At 48.6% G+C, this 20,057-nt stretch overlaps 1 protein-coding gene across 6 annotated transcripts in view; it reads right to left on the reverse strand.

Moving 5' to 3' along the window:
- Positions 1-440: 440 nt before the first annotated feature.
- The window catches only part of shank2 (SH3 and multiple ankyrin repeat domains 2), a 624,608-nt gene continuing 604,991 nt past the window's right edge, over positions 441-20,057 (reverse strand). For all 6 annotated transcript variants that reach the window (XM_033038734.1, XM_033038735.1, XM_033038733.1 and 3 more), the window contains 2 exons: positions 16,523-19,016; positions 441-1,324 (listed from right to left, as the gene is read on the reverse strand). In XM_033038734.1, coding sequence (XP_032894625.1) covers positions 751-1,324; positions 16,523-19,016 — 3,068 coding nt within the window. In that variant the 3' untranslated portion in view covers positions 441-750. The remainder of the gene's footprint in view (positions 1,325-16,522; positions 19,017-20,057) is intronic.

The raw sequence follows: 20,057 nt of genomic DNA on the forward strand, positions 1-20,057 counted from the left end.
GATTGTGGTGAATCACAAGTGGAAGACGTTAAATGGTTAGTTTCAACACAGCTCCCAGGAGGAGCTGTCGACCGCAGCTCGGGAAGTGAAAGTGAAAGTTAAAAAAAACAAGAGAAACAAACCTGCATTTTTAAAAACTCTTAAGGAAAGAACTGGACCGACGCTTATCACTTACACCGGGAATGGCTAGACTGCTCAGCAGAAACAGAAACAGAAAAACGAGTCCGCATTGCTCCTTGTCCGAAGGGGGACGGGGGGGGGAGTGGGAGGGAGGGGGGCGGGGAGAGGAGTTGAACGGTTCTGCTGCACACAGTCTACATTAATGTCATCCACGTGGGGAAATATTGTACTAGCAAAGATAGAAAGTATATAACACAGCTCTGCTGGTTTGACTACAGTATCATAGCGACACCTGTCCAAGTGAGGTCAATATTAAAAGGTCATTGTTCAAAATATAGATTATTATGCTGTAATGTATTTACATCGCGAAAAGGGGGTCTTCGCTCGTGTTGCACTCATCCCAGCACGCCAGTGGCAGAGAAACAGTGACGGCCCACTGATACTGACAGCCTGTTGTGCTTATAAAGGTACCAGCGGCTTTCGTCGGAAAATATGTCCATGCTGAGCTTTTTTTTTTTTCTCTGTTCAAAAAATAGTCCAATGGCACATTATATTCCAGCCATTTACGGCGAGTGTCGGCTGCTGTCAAAAATAATGAGAGATATTTGAGTAACTTTGTAAAGCATCTGTCTATCTGTCCGACAGGAGCTGTTTTAAAGCCCGTTCTATATTCATTCGATGTCCAACTCTCGTCACGCCTAGGTCGATTAAGTCCTCCTTCTGAAGCGAGGGTAAGTGAGTCCCGTCTATTTCATTGTCTAAAAAAGCGTCCTTGTGTTCGCCGAGGTTCAACGTGTCCAGCCAGTCCGCCACGTCGTGCTTAGTCCAAAGTGGGACGCCCTTGGATGCGAAGGGCTTGTTGGAGGCCGGCTGCTGTAGCGTGGCCGGGGAAGGCGACCGACTGCGAACCGGCTGCCCGCCGAAGTGTCCTTCACCCGGGATGGGTGGGCTCTGGAAGCCGAAGCCGTCGGTGAGCGTGGGCGACAGGGCGGAGGCGGGCAGGGAGGAGCTCGGCCGGGCAGCTTGGCCAGCGTCCGTGGGAGAGCCCACAGGACTCGGGGCCCGTTTCAAAATGGTCATGCTGTCAAAGTCCGACGTCCGGTTCTGCACGGTGATGGGTTGGCTGCTGCCCGGGCGGATGGTGAAGGTGACGGTGGCGTTGCGCTGCAAGCCCGGGCCGGTGCTCACTGCTCCGTCGGCTGCCCTGTGGAATAATCGACACAGCAAGGTGAAGTCACTGGCATTATACACTGAGCAGAAGACACAGCGAGAGAGCAGTCCCGAACTAACATTTACATGGAAGGTAGACACAAAATGCTGGAGTAAAGGGGCTGTCCCACTTGGGCGACCTAATTGGCGAGTTTAGAAGAGTTTGAAAAAAATGCCATGTTGAAGACCTCCTTCAACTATGTTGAAGACCAGCTACAACTATCTACGCTTAACTTTGGGAAAATTGGACACCGAATAGTGGAGAGTGAAGATTACCTCCTTCGACCTCCCTTCGACTATGATGAAGACTACCTTCGACTACCCTCGATTATCTATGACTAACATGCTGACCTACTATGACCTACTACGACTAAACATACGAGTAAAAAAGTATCGATTTTTTCCATGGCGACCTTTTTTAACTCGCGGGCATTTTTCAACATGTTGAAAAATACGCCGCAACTTAGCTGAGGCCTCGAGTACGCTAAGACTACTCTTGAGCATGAAGAAGAGTTACAAAGACCTCCTACAACCTCGTGTCGACCAGGCTGCAAGTGTGAGTCGAGGGCAAACTCGCCTGAACTCGCGGATTAGGTTGACCAAGTGGGACAGGCAGCATCTGAGAGAAGGAATGGGTGACGTTTCGGGTCGGTTCACCCTATAAATAGCTAACAATGGCCTGTTTCCTTCAACATCGTTATTTTTTTGCATATCGTTCATTCATTGATCTTTATCTCCCTACATCACCGTCTATATCTCTCGTTTCCCAGTCCCCTGACTGCCAGTCTGAAGAAGGGTCTCGACCCGAAACGTCACCCATTCCTTCTCTCCAGAGATGCTGCCTGTCCCGCTGAGTTGCTCCAGCATTTTTGTGTCTTTATCTTCGTTTTAAACCAGCATCTGCAGTTCCTGCCTACACTACCATCTACATGTGTAGGACAGGTTTGGAGGGATATGGACCAAATGAAATCGAGTCATGGAGCCATACAGCGTGGAAACAGGCGCTTCGGCCCAACTTGCCCACACCGCCAGTATGTCCCATCTACACTGCCCGCGTTTGGCATGTTCCCCTCCAAGCCTGTCCTATCCATGTACCTGTCCAACTGTTTCTTAAACGTTGCGATAGTCCCTGCCTCAACAACTTCCTCTGTCAGCTCGCTTCCTTTGTGTAAAAAAGTTACCCCTCGGATTCCTATTAAAATATTCCTATTTTTCTTGCACTAAACATTATTTACCTTATTCCCTTTATCATGTTCAACGGTTCAAGGGGGCTTTTACTGTCATGTGTGCGAACTGCATACGCACAAGCAATCGAGCACAGGAACATCATACCCAAGCGTATCCCCGTTTAGCAAAGTGTACAGAACTAGCCCACTGATCCCGCATGCAAGAGGCACCATGTTTTGGCGCCGTTATAGAAAATAAAGAAAGAAAATGGAAAAAAGAGAGAAACATAGAAAATAGGTGCAGGAGTAGGCCATTCGGCCCTTCGAGCCAGCACTGCCATTCAATACAATCATGGCTAATCATCCAAAATCAGCACCCCATTCCTGCTTTCTCCCCCATATCTCATGATTTCTATCCTAAATGACCTACCCCTTATTCTTAATGTGTGACCCCCTGATTCTGGATTCCCCCAACATCTGGAACATTTTTCCTGCATCTAGCCTGTCCAATCCTTTAAATTTGCCTTATTTGGCCCATTTTCATCCAAACCGCAATGGAACAAAATGTAGTTTAGTTTAGTTTATTGTCACGTGTACCGAGGTACAGTGAAAAGCTTTTGTTGCGCGCTAACCAGTCAGCGGAAAGACAACACATGATTACAATGGACACATTTACAGATACATAATAACATGAATAACGTTTAGTGCAAGATAAGGCCAGTAAAGTCCAATCATAGATAGTCCGAGGGTCTCCGATGAGGTAGATAGTAGCTCAGGGATTCTCTCCAGTTGTTGGTAGAATGGTTCAGTTGCCTGATAACAGCTGGGAAGAAAATGTCCGTGAATCTGGAGGTGTGCGTTTTCACACTTTTATACCTGCATCTGAACACTGCACTGTGGGCAGGTCGATTGTAACCATGTATTGTCTTTCCACTGACTGGTTAGAACACAACAAAACTCACCATTGGCCTGGACATTAGTTCACGTACCAGTGCATTGTAAAGGGCCTGTCCCACTTACGCGACCTTTACAGGCGACTGCCGGCACCCGTCAAAGGTCGGCGAAATTTTCAACATGTTGAAAATTCAGCGGCGAGCAGAAAGACGCTACGACTCTTTGGAGACCTCTCACGACCATAGGAGACCTCTCACCACCATACAGCCTCTATGGTCGTGAGAGGTTTCCAAAGAGTCGTAGCGTCTTTCTGGTCGTCGCTGAATTTTCAACATGTTGAAAATTTTGGTGACCTATCACGGGTGCCAGCAGTCGCCTGTAAAGGTTGCGTAAGTGGGACAGGCCCTTAACTTTATCGGCACCAAAACATGGCTATATTTGTTTACTGCCTAGATGAGGTCTGCTGTATAATTTGAGGTACATGTGACAATATCATTTAGTTTAGTTTATTGTCGGGAAACTGAGGTGCAGTGAAAGTTTTTTTTATTTCACACTATCCAGGCAGCGGAAAGACTGTACGCAATTACAATCGAGCCGTCCACAGTGTACAGATACGTGATCAAGGGAATAGCTTGAATAATGTTTCACGCAAGATAAACCCAATAAAGTCCAATCAAAAATAGTCGCCCGATGGGAGAGGGAGTGGCCAGGGTGCGACTCATCCTTGATAATGCTGCTGGCCTTGCCGAGGCAGCGTGAGGTATAAATGGAGTCAATGGGAGGGAGGTTGATTTGTGTGATGGTTTGGGTTGCGTCCACAATTCACTGCAACGGTAGTTTAGTTTATTGTCACGTGTATCGAGGTACAGTGAAAAGCTTTTTTCTTTCATGCTATCCAGTCAGCGGAAAGACTGTACTTGATTGCAAACAAGCCACCACAGTGCACGGATGCAGGATAAGGGGAATAACGCTGAGTGCAAGATTAAGTCCAGTAAAGTCCGATTAAAGATAGTCTGAGGGTCTCCAGTGAGGCAGATGGTAGGTCGAGTCCGTTCACTAATTTGTTGATTGGATGGTGCAGTTGCCTGATAACTGCTAAGAAGAAACTGTCCCTGAATCTGCAGTGGTCCGTTTTCACACTTCTGTACCTGTTACCTGATGGGAGAGGGGAGAAGAGGGACTGGCCAGGGTGCGACTCATCCGTGATTATGCTGCTGGCCTTGCTGAGGTAGCGTGAGACAATAGACAACAGGTGCAGGAGGAGGCCCTTCGGCCCTTCGAGCCAGCACCGCCATTCAATGTGATCATGGCTGATCATCCCCAATCAGTACCCGTTCCTGCCTTCTCCCCATATCCCCTGACTCTGCCATCTTTAAGAGCCCTATCTAGCTCTCTCTTGAAAGTATCCAGAGTGCCGGCCTCCACCGCCCTCTGAGGCAGAGAATTCCACAGACTCACAAAAAAAGTGTTTCCTCGTCTCCGTTCTAAATGGCTTACCCCTTATTCTTAAATTGTGGCCCCTGGTTCTGGATTCCCCCAACATCAGGAACACGTTTCCTGCCTCTAGTGTGTCCAAATCCTTATGCCCCTGTCCCACTTAGGAAACCTGAACGGAAACCTCTGGAGACTTTGCGCCCCACCCAAGGTTTCCATAAGGTTCCCGGAGGTTGCGGGTGGTTGCAGGTAGTGGAAGCAGGTAGGGAGACCGACAAAAAACCTCCGGGAACCACACGGAAACCTTGGGTGGGGCGCAAAGTCTCCAGAGGTTTCCGTTCAGCTTTCCTAAGTGGGACAGGGGCATTAAAATAAGATGTATAAATTGAGTCAATGGATGGGAGGTTAGTTTGCGTGATGTTCTGGGACCCGTCCACAATTCTCTGCAATTTCTTGTAGTCTTGGATGGAGCTGTTCCCAAACCATGCTGTGGTGTAAACCCAGGAGCAAGGCTTTGGTTGTTGCTAATTAATGACAGGTCATTTGACCATCTCGGTGGCCCCCAAGGATGAGGGTTTCATTGCTTCTTTTAAGCTCGCATGTGATGAAACCAACAGCTTGCATTTTAAGTAAACGGGTAGTTCAGTGTGTGTCTTGAGGATTAGGGTGTATGCAGCATTAGTATCAGATTCTTACGTAATCTTTAGTGGATTTAAAAGGGAAAAGCTTAGACAATCTGTCATTCTGTATTTTATCGAAAATGCTTCTGTGATTTTCAGCAAAGCATTATCCTATCTCCAAAGACGTTGTCTCTATTTCAAGTCAAGAGTGTCGTACGTACTGACAAGGGAACAATGAAATTCATACGTGCAGCAGCATAAGAGGCCTGTAAACACAATACACATAAATAATATACAATAAACAAACAAAAAAACAATGCCAGTGCAAACAAACCTGAAGCCTTTGGTTCATAGTTCTAAGGTTCAATGGATCTTTATTATCACGAGTGCCAAGGTACCGTGAAATCATATTTGTGCATATAGATCTGTAAGATTATTGCCTTATGTAAGATCATGTGATTGGGGCAGAATTAAGCCATTCGGCCCATCAAGTCCACTTCGCCATTCAATCACGGCTGATCTATCTCTTCCTCCAAACCCCATTCTCCTGCCTTCTCCCCAGAACCCCTGACACCCGCACTAATCAAAAATCTATCTATCTATGCCTTACAAAATATCCACTGACTTGGCCACCACAGCCTTCGATGGCAGTGAATTCCACAGATTCACCACCCTCCGACTAAAGAAATTCCTCCTCATTTCCTTCCTAAAAGAACGTCTTTTAATTCTGAGGCGATGACAAGTACAAAACCCAGTTATGCATAGAATGCCCAGAAACAGCCCACGAGTCCATATGCAAGAGTGGCCATGTTTTGGCACCGTTTTACATGGTCTAAGCCGCAGCTGGCCATAAAGACCACCTCCATGCCGGTCGCACGTGAACCGTCGTCCCTCTCCTCGCCCGGCCGCCTTCAACCTCCGTGACTCCTCCCGCAGCCGACCTCGAGGGCATCGAAGGTAAGACCCCCCCACCCTGGTCCTTCTTCCCGGCCCCTTCGTCCAGCGTCCAGCGTCCACCGCCCACCGCCAACTCCCTCCACCCGAAACGTCACCCATTCCTTCTCTCCAGAGATGCTGCCTCACCCGCTGAGTTACTCCAGCATTTTGTGTCAGCCACCCCACTAGGTCAGTCCTGCAGTTACCTTTCATCCTTGAACCCTGCCCACATACCGCAGTGATCCGACCCCTGCTGATCTTCCCCTGTTTCCTCAAAGTCTCTAACCCTGTGACCCGTAGAGACCCACGACCCATCCATTCCCTCAGGACCCTACCCTTCAAATCCCAAGATCTTCCATTTCCAGCCTCTCCCGAGGCCCCATCCCCAATAGATAAGTTGACAACAGTGTATTGTCAGGTGTACTAAGGGACAGTGAAAACCTTTAGAGATATAATTCAGAACAGGCACTTCGGTCCACCGATAGGGCTCTTAAAGATAGCGGAGTCTGGGGAGATGGGGAGGGCAGGAAAGGGGTACAGATTGTGGATGATCAGCCATGATCACAGTGAATGGCGGTGCTGCCTCGAAGGGCCGAATGGCCTACTCCTGCACCTATTGTCTATGGAGTCCGGGCCGACCAGCGATCCCCGTACACTCGCACTATCCCACACACGACAAGTAATTTACAATCATTTTTTTCTGAAGCCAAATTAACCTAAAAACCTGTACGTCTTTGGAGTGTGGGAGGAAACCGGAGCACCCGGAGAAAACCCATGCAGGTCACGGGGAGAACGTACAATCTCCGTACAGACAGCACCTGTCGTCAGGATCGAACCTGGATCTCTGGGGCTGTAAGGCAGCAAATCTACTGCTGCGCCACTGTGCCACTCATGGCGTGCTTACCAGTCAACTTACCATTGAGCCATCCACAGTGTACAGATACATGATAAAGGGAATAACATGAATAACATATAGTGCAAGATAAGGTCCCCTTGCTTTCCCTCTCTCATTCCAGTCTCTCAGCATATGACAGTCCCCACCCTAGTTCTACTAATTTCACTGTCCTCCTGATTAATTTTACTGTTAGTATGATTCATTGTCACCTTCCCCTCATCCAACCTTGAGCCATTCCACATTCCCATGATCATTGTCTATTGGAATATGTCATTTTCACATCTTACATACTCTCTGCAACCTTCCATATCTCTAGTCTCCCTCTCCCCTGACTCAGTCTGAAGAAGGGTCTTGACCTGAAACGTCACCCATTCCTTCCCTCTAGAGATGCTGCCTGTCCTGCTGAGTTACTCCAGCACTTTGTGCCTATCGTCGGTGTAAACCAGCATCTGCAGTTCCTTCCCGCACCGATTCTCACAAAATCTACAGTAGGTTTAGGAGCAACGTTGTCTTTTAAGACTTTTAAGATTTAATTAGACTGTTATAAATCAGTTGAAGTCAATGGGGAGTGGACCCAATTACTAAATTACCAAGGTGGGAACTCATGAGTTGGGGTGGGACACTTGGGCAAAGCCATAGTAATTGTTGTGGCAAATGTGTGGAGGTGGGAGAGAGGAAGGACTGTTATTGCAATGAAGACAATGCAAGAGGAACGTCTGTGAGAGGGTAATCAAAAATGAAGGGCCTGAATGGCGTCACAGGTAGACAGGGCAGTTAAGAAGGCCTTCGGAACATTGGCCTTCGTCAGTCAGATTATTGAGTATAGGAGTTGGGAGGTCATGTTACACTTGCACAAGACGTTGGCGAGGCCACATTCGGAAAATTGTGTTCAGTTTTGGTCACCTTGCGACAGGAAAAATGTTGTCAAGCAGGAATGGGTGGCAGTCGGGCCTGTTTCCATACTGTGCTTCTAAAGCCTAAAGTGATGGCATCTGGGGGGGGGGGAGTTGACGTGAATGAGAGATTTTTAAAAGATGCAGGATTTGTGTAAAGGGATGGTTTGATGGTCGGCACTGATATGGTGGGGAATATAAGGGCCTGTTTCCATGTTGTACCTCTCTATAACTATGGCGAGGAACATGAGGTGGGGAATGCTCTTGTAGGGCAGTAAGGTTAAAGTCACAGTTTAGTTTGTTGTCACGTGTACCGAGGTACAGTGAAAAGCTTCTGTTGTGTGCTATCCAGTCAGCGGAAAGACAATGCATGATTACAATCGATTCATTTTCAGTGTATAGATACATGATAAGGGAATAACGTTTAGTGCAAGGTGAAGCCAGCAAAGTCCGATCAAGGCTAGTCCGAGGGTCACCAATGAGGTAGATAGTAGTTCAGCACTGCTCTCTGGTTGTGGTAGGATGATTCAGTTGCCTGATAGCAGCTGGGAAGAAACTGTCCCTGAATCTGGAGGTGTGCATTTTCACTCTTCTGTACCTTTTGCGAGAGGGGAGAAGAGGGAGTGGCCGGGGTGTGACTTGTCCTTGAAGATGCTGCTGGTCTTGCCGAGGCAGCGCGAGGTGTAAGTGTGCGGAGGTACTTCTCTGCATCGCCAGGTTTTTTGGTGGTCTTGTGGCCAATGTACATGGCACTGGAATATAATGTAAGAGACTGTGACTGCTTATTCTACAACGTCAGTTGTAATGCTGTGAAAACTGTGAAGTTCACTAAAAATAACAATGTTTGACGTTATGTCACGGACTCAAATCATGGCACCACCAACATGCTGTTTTTTATTGGATACTTATTAACAGTAAAACTGCCTGCAAAATTGATCAAGGGGGTTTTTTACATTTTGTTTTGGTAAAACTGTGATTTAAAACTGGTAAAAATAAATGCATTTATAAAAATAAGATTTTTGTAGGCCGATTTACGAGCCTTCATTCTGCACCAGACTCCTCTACAAACATCAATCATGAAAGCAAATACGTTTTTACATTGAGATGGAAGGCAATTATGACAAGATAAACCCAGAGAATCTTTGGTTGCTCTCAATAAGAGCCTGCTTTGTCCTATATTCATCACACCATCATTATTCACTCGATTCAAGGTTGCCTGGTCCATTAGTTGCTAGGCAACTGCTGATTCAGCACCCAGTTTACTATTCCCCTCCACAAAACGGAATAAATTCCCATACTGTATGTTCTATGCTTGTTCCACATTCTTTCTCTCCACCCTGTGAGCTTCATTGCCTGACACACATTTCCGATCAATATTGCTCGATTTAATTCTTAAAGCAGCAAAGGCTGAACTGAAAGGGGATTGGCGAGACATCATACAGGCACAAGGAACGGCAGATGCTGGAATCCAGAGCAAAACGCAAAGTGCTGGACTAATAGCCGGTCAGGCAGCATCTGTGGAGGGAATGGATAGGTAACACTTTGGGTTGGGATCCTTCTTCAGACTGAGTGTAGTGTATCCCTGAAGGAGTTTAGGGGACTGGGGAGCACATTTAAGAAGGAAATCAGGAGGGCAAAGAGGGGGCAAGAGTCACCTCTGACAGATAATATGAAGGAGAGTCCAAAGAAATGTTACAAGAACATTAAGGGGGAAAAAAAAGCAACTAGAGATAGAATTGGATCCCTCAGCAACCAAAATAGTCATCTATGTGAGGAGCCACAGGAGATGAACAAGGTCTTCAATGAGTATTTATCCTTTATTTTTACTGTAATGAAATAAATGAAGACTAGGCAACTGATAATGGAGATGGCTTGAGGACAGACAGTCCATATTATGGTCAAAGAGATGCTGGTTGTCCTTAGGCAGTACAAAGGTAGAAAAATCTCCCGGGGCTGATCAGATTTATCCGAGGACACTGTTGGAAACTAGAGAAGAAAATGTGGGCACCCTGTCTTAGATATGTGGGTCATCATCAGACGTGGGTGAGGTGCCGGATGACTAGAGGGTGGCTAATGTTGTGTTTCTAATTACAGGCGAGTGCAAGGAAAAGCCCTGGAACAATAGACCACTTGAGCTAAACGTCATGGTCGGTGCTGGAGAGGATTCTGAGGGATTTGGATAGACAGAGGCAGCTGAGGAATAGTCAACGTGGTTTTGTATGTGGGCAATCTTGTCTCACGAATTTTATTGAGATTTTGGAAGAAGTAGACAAGAAGGCTACTGCTTCAAGCTGCCTGGGTTTCAGCACCTAAGTTACACCTAAGGTTGAACGAGTTAGGTCTATATTCTTTGGAGAGCAGAAGGTTAAGGGGGGACTCGATAGAGGTCTTTAAAATTATGAGAGGGATAGACAGAGTTGACGTGGATAAGCTTTTTCCATTGAGAGTAGGGAAGCTTCAAACAAGAGGACATGATTTGAGAATTAAGGGACAAAAGTTTAGGGGTAACATGAGGGGGAACTTCTTTACTCAGAGAGTGGTAGCTGTGTGGAATGAGCTTCCAGTGGAAGTGGTGGAGGCAGGTTTGATTTTATAATTTAAAAATAAATTGGATAAGTATATGGACGGGAAAGGAATGGAGGGTACACAAAAATGCTGGAGAAACACAGCGGGTGCAGCAGCATCTATGGAGCGAAGGAAATAGGCAACGTTTCGGGCCGAAACCCTTCTTCAGAATAAAGGAATGGAGGGTTATAGTCCAGGTAGATGGGACTAGGTGAGAGTAAGTGTTCGGCACGGACTAGAAGGGCCGAGATGGCCTGTTTCTGTGCTGTAATTGTTATATGGTTATACGGTTATATGATGCAAGGCCTTCGACAAGGTTCCGTGTGGTTGGTTGCTCTGGAAGGTAAGATCATGTGGCATCCAGGTAGAGCTTTTTAGTCTTTAGACTTCAGAAATACTGCACGGAAACAGGCCCTTCGGCCCACCAAGTCCGCGCCGACCAGGGATCAGCCCGTACACTAGCACCATCCTTCACACACCAGGGACAATTTACAATTTCACCGGAGCGAACTAACGTACAAACCTGTACGTCTTTGGAGTGTGGGAGGAAACTGGAGCACCCGAGCGGTCACAGGGAGAACGTACAAACTCCGTACAGGCAGCATTGGTGGTCACGATCTAACACGGGTCTCCGGCGCTGTAAGGCAGCAGCTCTACCGCTGATCTACCACTTGCGGACTGGATAGGAAGCAGAAGGTGGTGAGGAAGGTTGTTTTTCAGACAGGAGGCCTGTGACTCGTGGTGTGCCTCAGGGACCGGTGCTGGGCCCATTTCTGTTTGCGGTTTATATCAACGGTTTAGATGAGAATGTACAAGGTGTGAATAGTACATTTGCAGATGACACTAAAGTAGGTGGTAGACACAGAATGCTGGAGTAACTCAGCCGGGACAGGCAGCATCTCTGGAGAGAAGGAATGGGTGACGTTTCATCGTAGGCAGGAAAGTGGTTATCAGAAATTACAGCAGGATGTTGGTTAGCTGGGCAAGTTGTCTGAAAAATAACTAACAGAGTTTAATACAGATAAGTGTGATGTGTGGCCATTTTGTGCAGTCAAACCAGAGCAGGACTTTCACAATGAAAGGTAGGGCCCTTAGAAGTGTTGAATGATACATTCATGTTTCAGGTCTGCCGAAAGATTTGGTACACTAATTCTATTTTACTCTTTGCAGATCATACCTAGTCCTTAGACCATTTCCAGCATTTTCTGTTCATAAAGGAAGTCTTGTGTCTGAAATGCTTGGATAGAGTGGATGTGGAGAGGATGTTTCCACTAATGGGAGAGTCTAGGACCTCAAAATAAAAGGACGTTCCTTTAGGAAGGAGATGAGGAGGAATTTCTTTCGTCAGAGGGTGGAATTCACTGCACACAGAAGGCTGTGGAGGCCAAGTCAATGGATATTTTTAAGGCAGAGAAATGTAGATTCTTGATTAGTACGAGTGTCAGGGGTTGTGGGGAGATGGCAGGAGAATGGCGTTGAGAGGGAGAGATAGATCAGCCATGATTGAATGGTGGAGTAGACTTGATGGGCTGAAAGGCCTAATTCTGTTTCTATGACTTATGAAGGGGATCAGAGGCTTTGAGATTGGAAGCCATGAGAGCAAAATTGCCATCGGCTTTTTAGACTTTCGAGATACAGCGCGGAAATAGGCCCCTTCGGCCCACCGAGTCCACGCCGACCAGCGATCGGCCCGTACACTAGCACCATCCTACACACAAGGGACAATTTACATTCTGCTAATTCTGTTCCCATTACTTATGAAACTTAACAAGCTTGCTTTTCTGTTATCATCACTTGTAGCGAGCCGACGCATTGATCCAGCACAAGCAATTACTGCTCCCATAATTACTACTTCACTCGGTTGGTGAGTAAATACATTGCACCAAGCCATCTGCTGTTGAAACACATAAGCCATTGAGGAGTCATTGCTTACTAAAATCTTATTAAAATTTTAAATGAAATTCATGTGCGTCTTAGCTGAAAAATAGGTAATTTTTCCTTTCAGAATGAACAGTTGAGGTTTCTCCAGCAAAACAAAGGTACAAGTGTTTCCAAGAACAGAAAATGCTGGAAAGACTCAGCTGGTCAGGCAGCATCTGTGGAAAGAATCAGAGTTGACTTTTCAGCTGAAAGGCTTCCGGCCTGAAATGTCGGCTGATTTTCTTTACACAGATGCGGCCTGACCTGCTGTTTCTAGTATTTTAGTTTAGATGTTTTGTTTAGAGATACAGTGTGGAAACAGGCCCTTCAGCCCATGGAGTAGATGCTGACCATTGATCACCCAGGTGCTGCTGTCTGTAAGGAGTTTGTACATTCTCCCCGTGATCACCCGTTCCTCCGGGTGCCTCCCACATGCCAAAGACATGTAGGTTTGTAGGTTAATTGGCTTTGGTTAAAATAAATTGTAAATTATGTAGGATAGTGCTAGTGAAAAGACTAGGTTTGTATTCACTGGAGTTTAGAAGGATGAGGGAGTGGGGCTTCTTGAAAAAGTCAGCCCGCCTCCTGCCCAGCTGATTGGTGAGTATGATGTCGGGACCAGCCCCGCACAACTCCATACCCCTCCACGGTTGGAAGTGGGACCTGTCCCGCGAGGCCATACGGCTCAAGTCACCACGTTTGGTCGCGCTAGACGCACGCAATCGCATGCTGGTGGGACAGGCCCTTTAGGCAGCAACTCTACCAATGAGCCACTGTGTCAACCTGCTGAGTGTGTCCAGCATTTTCAAGAATGCATAGTTTCTTCATTGTAACTGTATTGTTTGCTTAGTTTAGTATAGTTTAGTTTAGTTTAGAGATACAGCGTGGAAACAGGCCCTTCGGCCCACCGGGTCCGTGCCGAACAGCTAATCTACCGCTACGCCACCATGTTTGCGGGGAACATTAGCACCTGATCGTTGGCTTTTTATGCTGTGAATAAGTGAATGAATAAGTTTATTGGCCAAGTATTCACATACAAGGAATTTCCTTTGGTGCTCCGCCGGCGAATTCGGCACAATTTCAGCAGGCATACGAGTGGAGAAGAGGAGAGAGCTCCTCAGCAGCGACACAAAATTGGAAAATGACCCCTTTCACAGTCTTTTCATCAAAATCCCTCCCTTTGTACTACTTTTACAGGCAAAGCTAATTTAAAATAAGCATCATTAGTTCTTTGGGCCAAATGACATTAGCTCCATCCATCTGCACAGTTCCTCTTACGATCTCATTAATTAAATCACAGCTGCACCCGTCTCCCGGATTAATTCGAAAGTTAGCTCACCGGACATTCAGAAAAATAACAAAATGCAATCCTGTGTCCAAAATTAATTTTGCTAATTTCATTTATTGTGTATTTTATGACAAAGCAGGAGGGCAGCACGATGGATACATTACTGGACTAATGATTCCGCATCTAATTCACATCCCAACACAACAGCTGGGAAATGTGAATCCGAATGATCACATGAATCCAAAATTAAAGGAAGTCTTGTGTCAGAAAGGTAACCATGAAACAACGAGGTTTTTCCACATGTGTCCTTCAGAGATCTTTGTGACATCTCATTGAATCTTACCGAATAGCGCAAGGCTTGGATAGAGTGGATGTGGAGAGGATGTTTCCACTAGTGGGAGAGTCTAGGACCAGGGGTCATAGTTTCAGACTTAAAGGATGTTCCTTTAGGAAGGAGATAAGGAGGAATTTCTTTAGTCAGAGGGTGGTGAATCTGTGGAATTCATTGCCGAAGAAGGCCACAAGTCAGTGGATATTTTTCAGGTGGAGATAGATAGATTCTTGATTAGTACGGGTGTCAGGGGTTATGGGGAGAAGGCAGGAGAATGGGGTTAGGAAGGAGAGATAGATCAGCCATGATTGAATGGCGGAGTAGACTTGATGGGCCGAATGGTCTAATTCTGCTCCTATCATTTATGAACCTATGGACATCTCTAGCCACAGGCGAGATCCCGGAGGACTGGAGAGCTGCAAAAGTTGTTCCTGTGTTTAGGAAGGGAAGTATTGATAATCCAAATAATTATAGGCTGGTGAGTCTCACGTCAATGGTGGGTTAGCTATTGAAGAGGATTCTTCAATATGAGGTATACTCCCAATTGGGAATGGGATCATTAAGAATAGGCAGCATCGCTTTATGTGCAAAATGCTGGGGTAACTCAGCGGGACAAGCAGCATCTCCGGAGAGAAGGAATGGGAGACCCTTCTCCAGACTCGACCCGAAACGTCACCCATTCCTTCTCTCCAGAGATGCTGCTGGCCCCGCTGAGTTACTCCAGCATTTTGTGTCGATCTTTGGTGTAAACCAGCAATCCTTCTTAGATCCTTTAGCTGCCTTGGGGCTGCTCGGTGGCGCAGCGGTAGAGTTGCTGCCTTACAGCGCCAGAGACCCGGGTTCGATCCTGACCACGGGTGCTTGTCTGTACGGAATTTGTACATCCTGCCCGTGACCTGCGTGGGTTTTTTCCGAGTGTTTCGGTTTCCTCACACACTTCAAAGACGTGCAGGCTTGCAGGTTAATTGGCTTTGTTAAAATTGTAAATTGGCCCTCGTGTGTGTGGGGATCGCTGGTCAGCGCGGACCCGGTGGGCGAAGGGCCTGTTTCCGCACTGTATCTCTAAACTAAACCAAACATGGCATGCCTTACAATCTTTAGTTTTGTTTAGTTTAGAGATACAGCGCGGAAACAGGCCCTTCGGCCCGCGCCGACTAGCGATCCCCGCACACTAACACTACCCGACACACATTAGGGACAATTTACAATCATACCAGGCCAATTAACCTACGAACCTGTACGTCTTTGGAGTGTGGGAGGAAACTGGAGATCCCGTAGAAAACCCACGCAGGTCATGGGGAGAACGTGCAAACTCCATACAGACAGCAGCCGTAGTCAGGATCGAACCCGGGTCTCTGAGGCAGCAACTCTACCGGCCCAGAAACTCTTGCAGAGTGGCTTGTTTCTATGCATTCTGTACTTAAATCAGGCAGTGTGCTTATGTGTGGCAATAATCTTACTGATCTGTAGGCAGAAAAAAAAAAATGTTTCACTGTACCTTGGTACACGTGACAATAAAATTGAAATGGCAGATAGTATAATCTCTTATCGGGTCTGGTTTACATTTGACTCCTGATCATTAATGTAATGAACCTCAACTGTGTGAAAACACACACCACCAGATTCGGGGTCAGTTTCTTCTCAGCTGTTATCAGGCAACTGAATCATCCTACCACAACCAGAGAGCAGTCCTGAACAACTATCTACCTCTTTGATGACCCTCGGACTATCCTTGATCGGACTTTGCTGGCTTTATCTTGCACTAAACGTTATTCTATTGTCATGCACTGTAAATGGCTCGGATGTAATCACGTATTGTCTTAAGCTCACTGGCGCGCAACTAAAAGCCTTTCACTGTACCTCGGAACACGTGGCAATAGAAAGATAGAAACATAGACAATAGGTGCAGGAGTAGGCCATTCGGCCCTTCGAGTCAGCACCGCCATTCAATATGATCATGGCTGATCATCCAAAATCAGTACCCCGTTCCTGCTTTCTCCCCATATCCATTGATTCTGTTAGCCCTAAGAGCTGAATCTAACTCTCTCTTGAAAACATCCAGTGAATTGGCCTCCACTGCCTTCTGTGGCAGAGAATTCCAAGACAATAAACTGAACATAACTCAACTGCCCCGTGAGAGAGGGGTCACACCAAGCAGTTCAGGGACAGGTTAGGAAGGGACAATATATGCTGCCCTGGCCAGTACAGATCACATCCTGTGAATGAACAAAACGGAATAATTCTCTGTTACCTTGTTCCATAAAGCACTCCTCTGGCAGCAGAAGGAGAATCCAAGGCCTCTGTTGGTTTGGGCATCTTTTCCTTGTTCATTTGCTGCAGTATCGAGTTCAATTCACTAATGACATTTGCCTTTGCATCAGTCACCGCAGGGACTTTCACATCGGGCCCATCTCCCCAGAGCTTGGAGGTCCTCTGCTGTGGGGATTTAAGTGCTTCAGATGGGACAACCCCAGGAGGAGGTGGTGGTGCAGGAGGTGGCATGAACAGGCCGTCGAAGTTCTCCTCTATCAAAGCATCCTTGTAGATGGCGTTGTTTTTGTTGATAATGGGCTTGACTTTGGGCTTGGGGGGTACAGGGGGCTTGTCAATCAGGAACGTCTGGCCATCCGCGTAGACCGTGCAGGTGTCGAGGTTGTCCCCAGCCTCCGAGGAGAGGGTGGAGATGCTGGAGACGGTGGAGATGGTGCTGGTGGTCTCCAGGTGGTGGTCGCTGTTGCTGCGGCTGTCCACCTCGATGCCCGAATCGACCACGCTGTCGGCGGCCTCTCGCCGGCCGGGTGGACAGCCGGCGGGAAGAGGAGGGTCGGGAGGCCCAGGGGTCTTCAGGGGAGCTGGAGAGGAGGTGGTCCCACCACCCACGCCAACAATGCCACTAACACCACCTTCCTTCCTGACCTGCAGGGGGGCCGCAGCCTTGTTCTGCCTCAGCAGGTCGGACAGGGAGGGGGCGGCCGGAGGGTCCTCGGTGCTCTCGAAGCTGTTGGCGAACTCCAAGGGCGGGGGCAGGGGCTCGGTGAAGAGGAAGATGTCTTCCTCCACGTCTATGGAAGCCAGCAGCGGCGGAGGGATGCGGAAGGGCAAGACTCCGGCGTCTTCCACCGAGCTGACGGTGATGATGGTCTTGGCGATGGCGGGGGGCTTCCTGCCGTCAGCGGGGATCTCCGAGGCTCTCTGTTGACCCGAGTCGACCGTGTTGGGCGAGGCCTGGTTGCCCGCCGGTTCTCCCACGCTCCGGCCGCCGTCCGCCTCCGAGCCCGGCTCTGGGTGAACCATCAGCAGCCCCGCCGCCTCCTCATCCTCCTCCTCCTCCTTCTTCTTCTTCTTCTTCATCATCGTCATCATCTTCATCTTCTCGTCCTCTTCCACCTTGCCTCCACCTTGGGCTTCTGCCTCCGCCTTGCGATGGTTCTCCTTCCCCGGCCCGGCCAGGGCGGACAATGATGATGATGATGAAGAAGCAGAAGGGGAGGAGGGAGGAGGTGCTGGTGGCGGTGGGTTGGCTTTGACCGCGGCCAGGCATGTCTCCGCCGCGTTGGCCCTGGTCTTGGTGTCGATGTACAAGGGTTTGGCCATCTCGCTCCTGCCCTGCTCGGCTTTGCCAGAGTTCTGGGTGGTGGGTTGGTCTTTGGCCGCCCTGCCCCTGGCCGCCAGCGCTATGGCCAGCGGGGCATTACAGTCCAACAGCTTGCCCGTCACTGGATGGACGTAACTCCCACCGCTACTGTTGTTGGAGATGTTGGGCGCGCCGTGAGCTTTGGCGATGGCGGTGGTGGTGGTGGCCGACCTGCCATTGCACTCGATGTCCTCCTTTTTGGAGGCGACGTTCAAGATCCTGGCGCTGAAGCCGTGGCTTCGCAGGGTCCCGCTGGCAACTCCGCTGGCTTTGGACAAGGGGACCATGAGGTGACTGTAGCGCTCCTCGCTGCCGAACATGACACCCTCGTCGATGGACTTGGAGTGCCTGAGGCGGGCGCTGGGCACCAGGACCACGTCCTCGTCGCCCAGGTCGGTGGAGAGGAAGGCGGGCGAGTGGCGCTTGGCCTCGATCCTCTTCTCCCGGTCCCTCACCGCCCCGGCGATGGCCGCCGCGAACGGGTTGCCGAAGCCGTCGTCGGGCCGGAGGCGGTCGGTACCCTGGGTCTCGATCTCCATGCTGCTCCCCTGGCTGCTCTTGCCGCTGCTGCTGGTCGACGGCTCCTTGACGATGATGGTGGGGATGGGGATGGAGCACGTCTTCTCCGGGCTGTCCTCCACTTTGGACTGCTTCACCAGCTGGCCTTTCCGTCGGGCCGGCTTGGCGGGGACATACACCGCCTTGTTGCCGGCGTTGCCGACGTCCGAGTAAGGATTCTCGGGCATGTTTCCCCTCCTGCTCCTCATAGTCTGGTGCGAGGTGTTTGGCTTGTACTGGTCTTCCGAGTCCACGGAATACTGTAGGGAATCTTGTCGGAAATACATTGCCTTCTTCTGCCGCTCCGAAATAATCCCCCCCGTGCTCTCCGGTCTGTTCGAGTTGTGGCTTCTCAACCCAGAGTTATGATTGAAGCCAGCTTTTATTGTTCCATAACTCCTTGGCGCGGTTGGCTTGGGCGTGTTATAAGGTGGCGAAGGAGGGGAGACTGATGGCGGAGGTGGGATATCTTCAGCAGTGTCGGGCATGGACAAACTCCTGGTAAATTTCAGTAACGGAGGAGCTAAAAATTGTTTCTCTTCTTCTAACATACCTGCGCACACACATACACACACACACATGGAGAGAGGCCACAGTAAGAACAATTTGTTAGGCGGGAACTTCAGTCCTTACATACTGACGCAAATTGCTGGAGTAACTCGGTGGGTCATAAGGTCATAAGTGATGGGAGCAGAATTAGGCCATTCAGCCCATCAAGTCTACGCCATTCAATCATATCCCTCCTTAACCCCATTCCCCTGCCTGCTCCCCATAGACCCTGACACCTGTACTAATCAAGAATCTATCTATCACTGCCTTAAAAAGATCAATTGGCTTGGCCTTCGCAGCCTTCTGTGGCAAAGCCCGTGGGTCATGTAGCGCATCTTAGTAGAACATGGTTCATCGGTGAGACCTTGCATGGATTGGCAACCGTATCAACGCACACTTGTGTTCGGTCCACCAAGGCATACTGGGTTTCCCGGTTGCTAACTATTTTAGCTCCCCTTCCCATTCCCTTATTAATCTTTCTGTCCTGAATCTCCTCCATTGCTAGATGAGGCCGCACATAAACTGGAAGAACTGCGCCTCATATTATTTCCTTCGCTCCATAGATGCTGCTGCACCCGCTGAGTTTCTCCAGCACTTTTGTCTACCTCATATTCAGCTTGGGTAGCTTACAACCCAATGATATGAACACTGAAGTCTCCAATATTAGGTAACCTCTAACTGCCCCTTCCCCTATATCCCTCACACCCCCTTTCTCCCCCCCCCCCCCCCACTGGACTTGCACCAATTTCTCCCCTCATCCCCTTCACAATTTAGAACTCTTCAATTCATCAACCTCGCACCTTCAACTTTAATCTCTTGCCTCTGTTCCAACCATCTTATCAAAAACACCCCTCGCCCAAAGTGTCCACACTTTGAGCTGCCTTGCCTCTTTCCCAGCTGTCTTCCCCTCCCCCACCGGTACAATCAGTCTGAAGAAGGGTCCCAGCCCAAAACGCCACCTACCCATGTTCTCCAGAGGTGCTGCCTGACCCGTTGAGTGACTCCAGCACTTTGTGTCCTTTTACGGATAGACGATGTTCTGGCT

This window comes from Amblyraja radiata, chromosome 20, assembly GCF_010909765.2.
Source record: "Amblyraja radiata isolate CabotCenter1 chromosome 20, sAmbRad1.1.pri, whole genome shotgun sequence".
NCBI classification, from domain to species: domain Eukaryota; kingdom Metazoa; phylum Chordata; class Chondrichthyes; order Rajiformes; family Rajidae; genus Amblyraja; species Amblyraja radiata.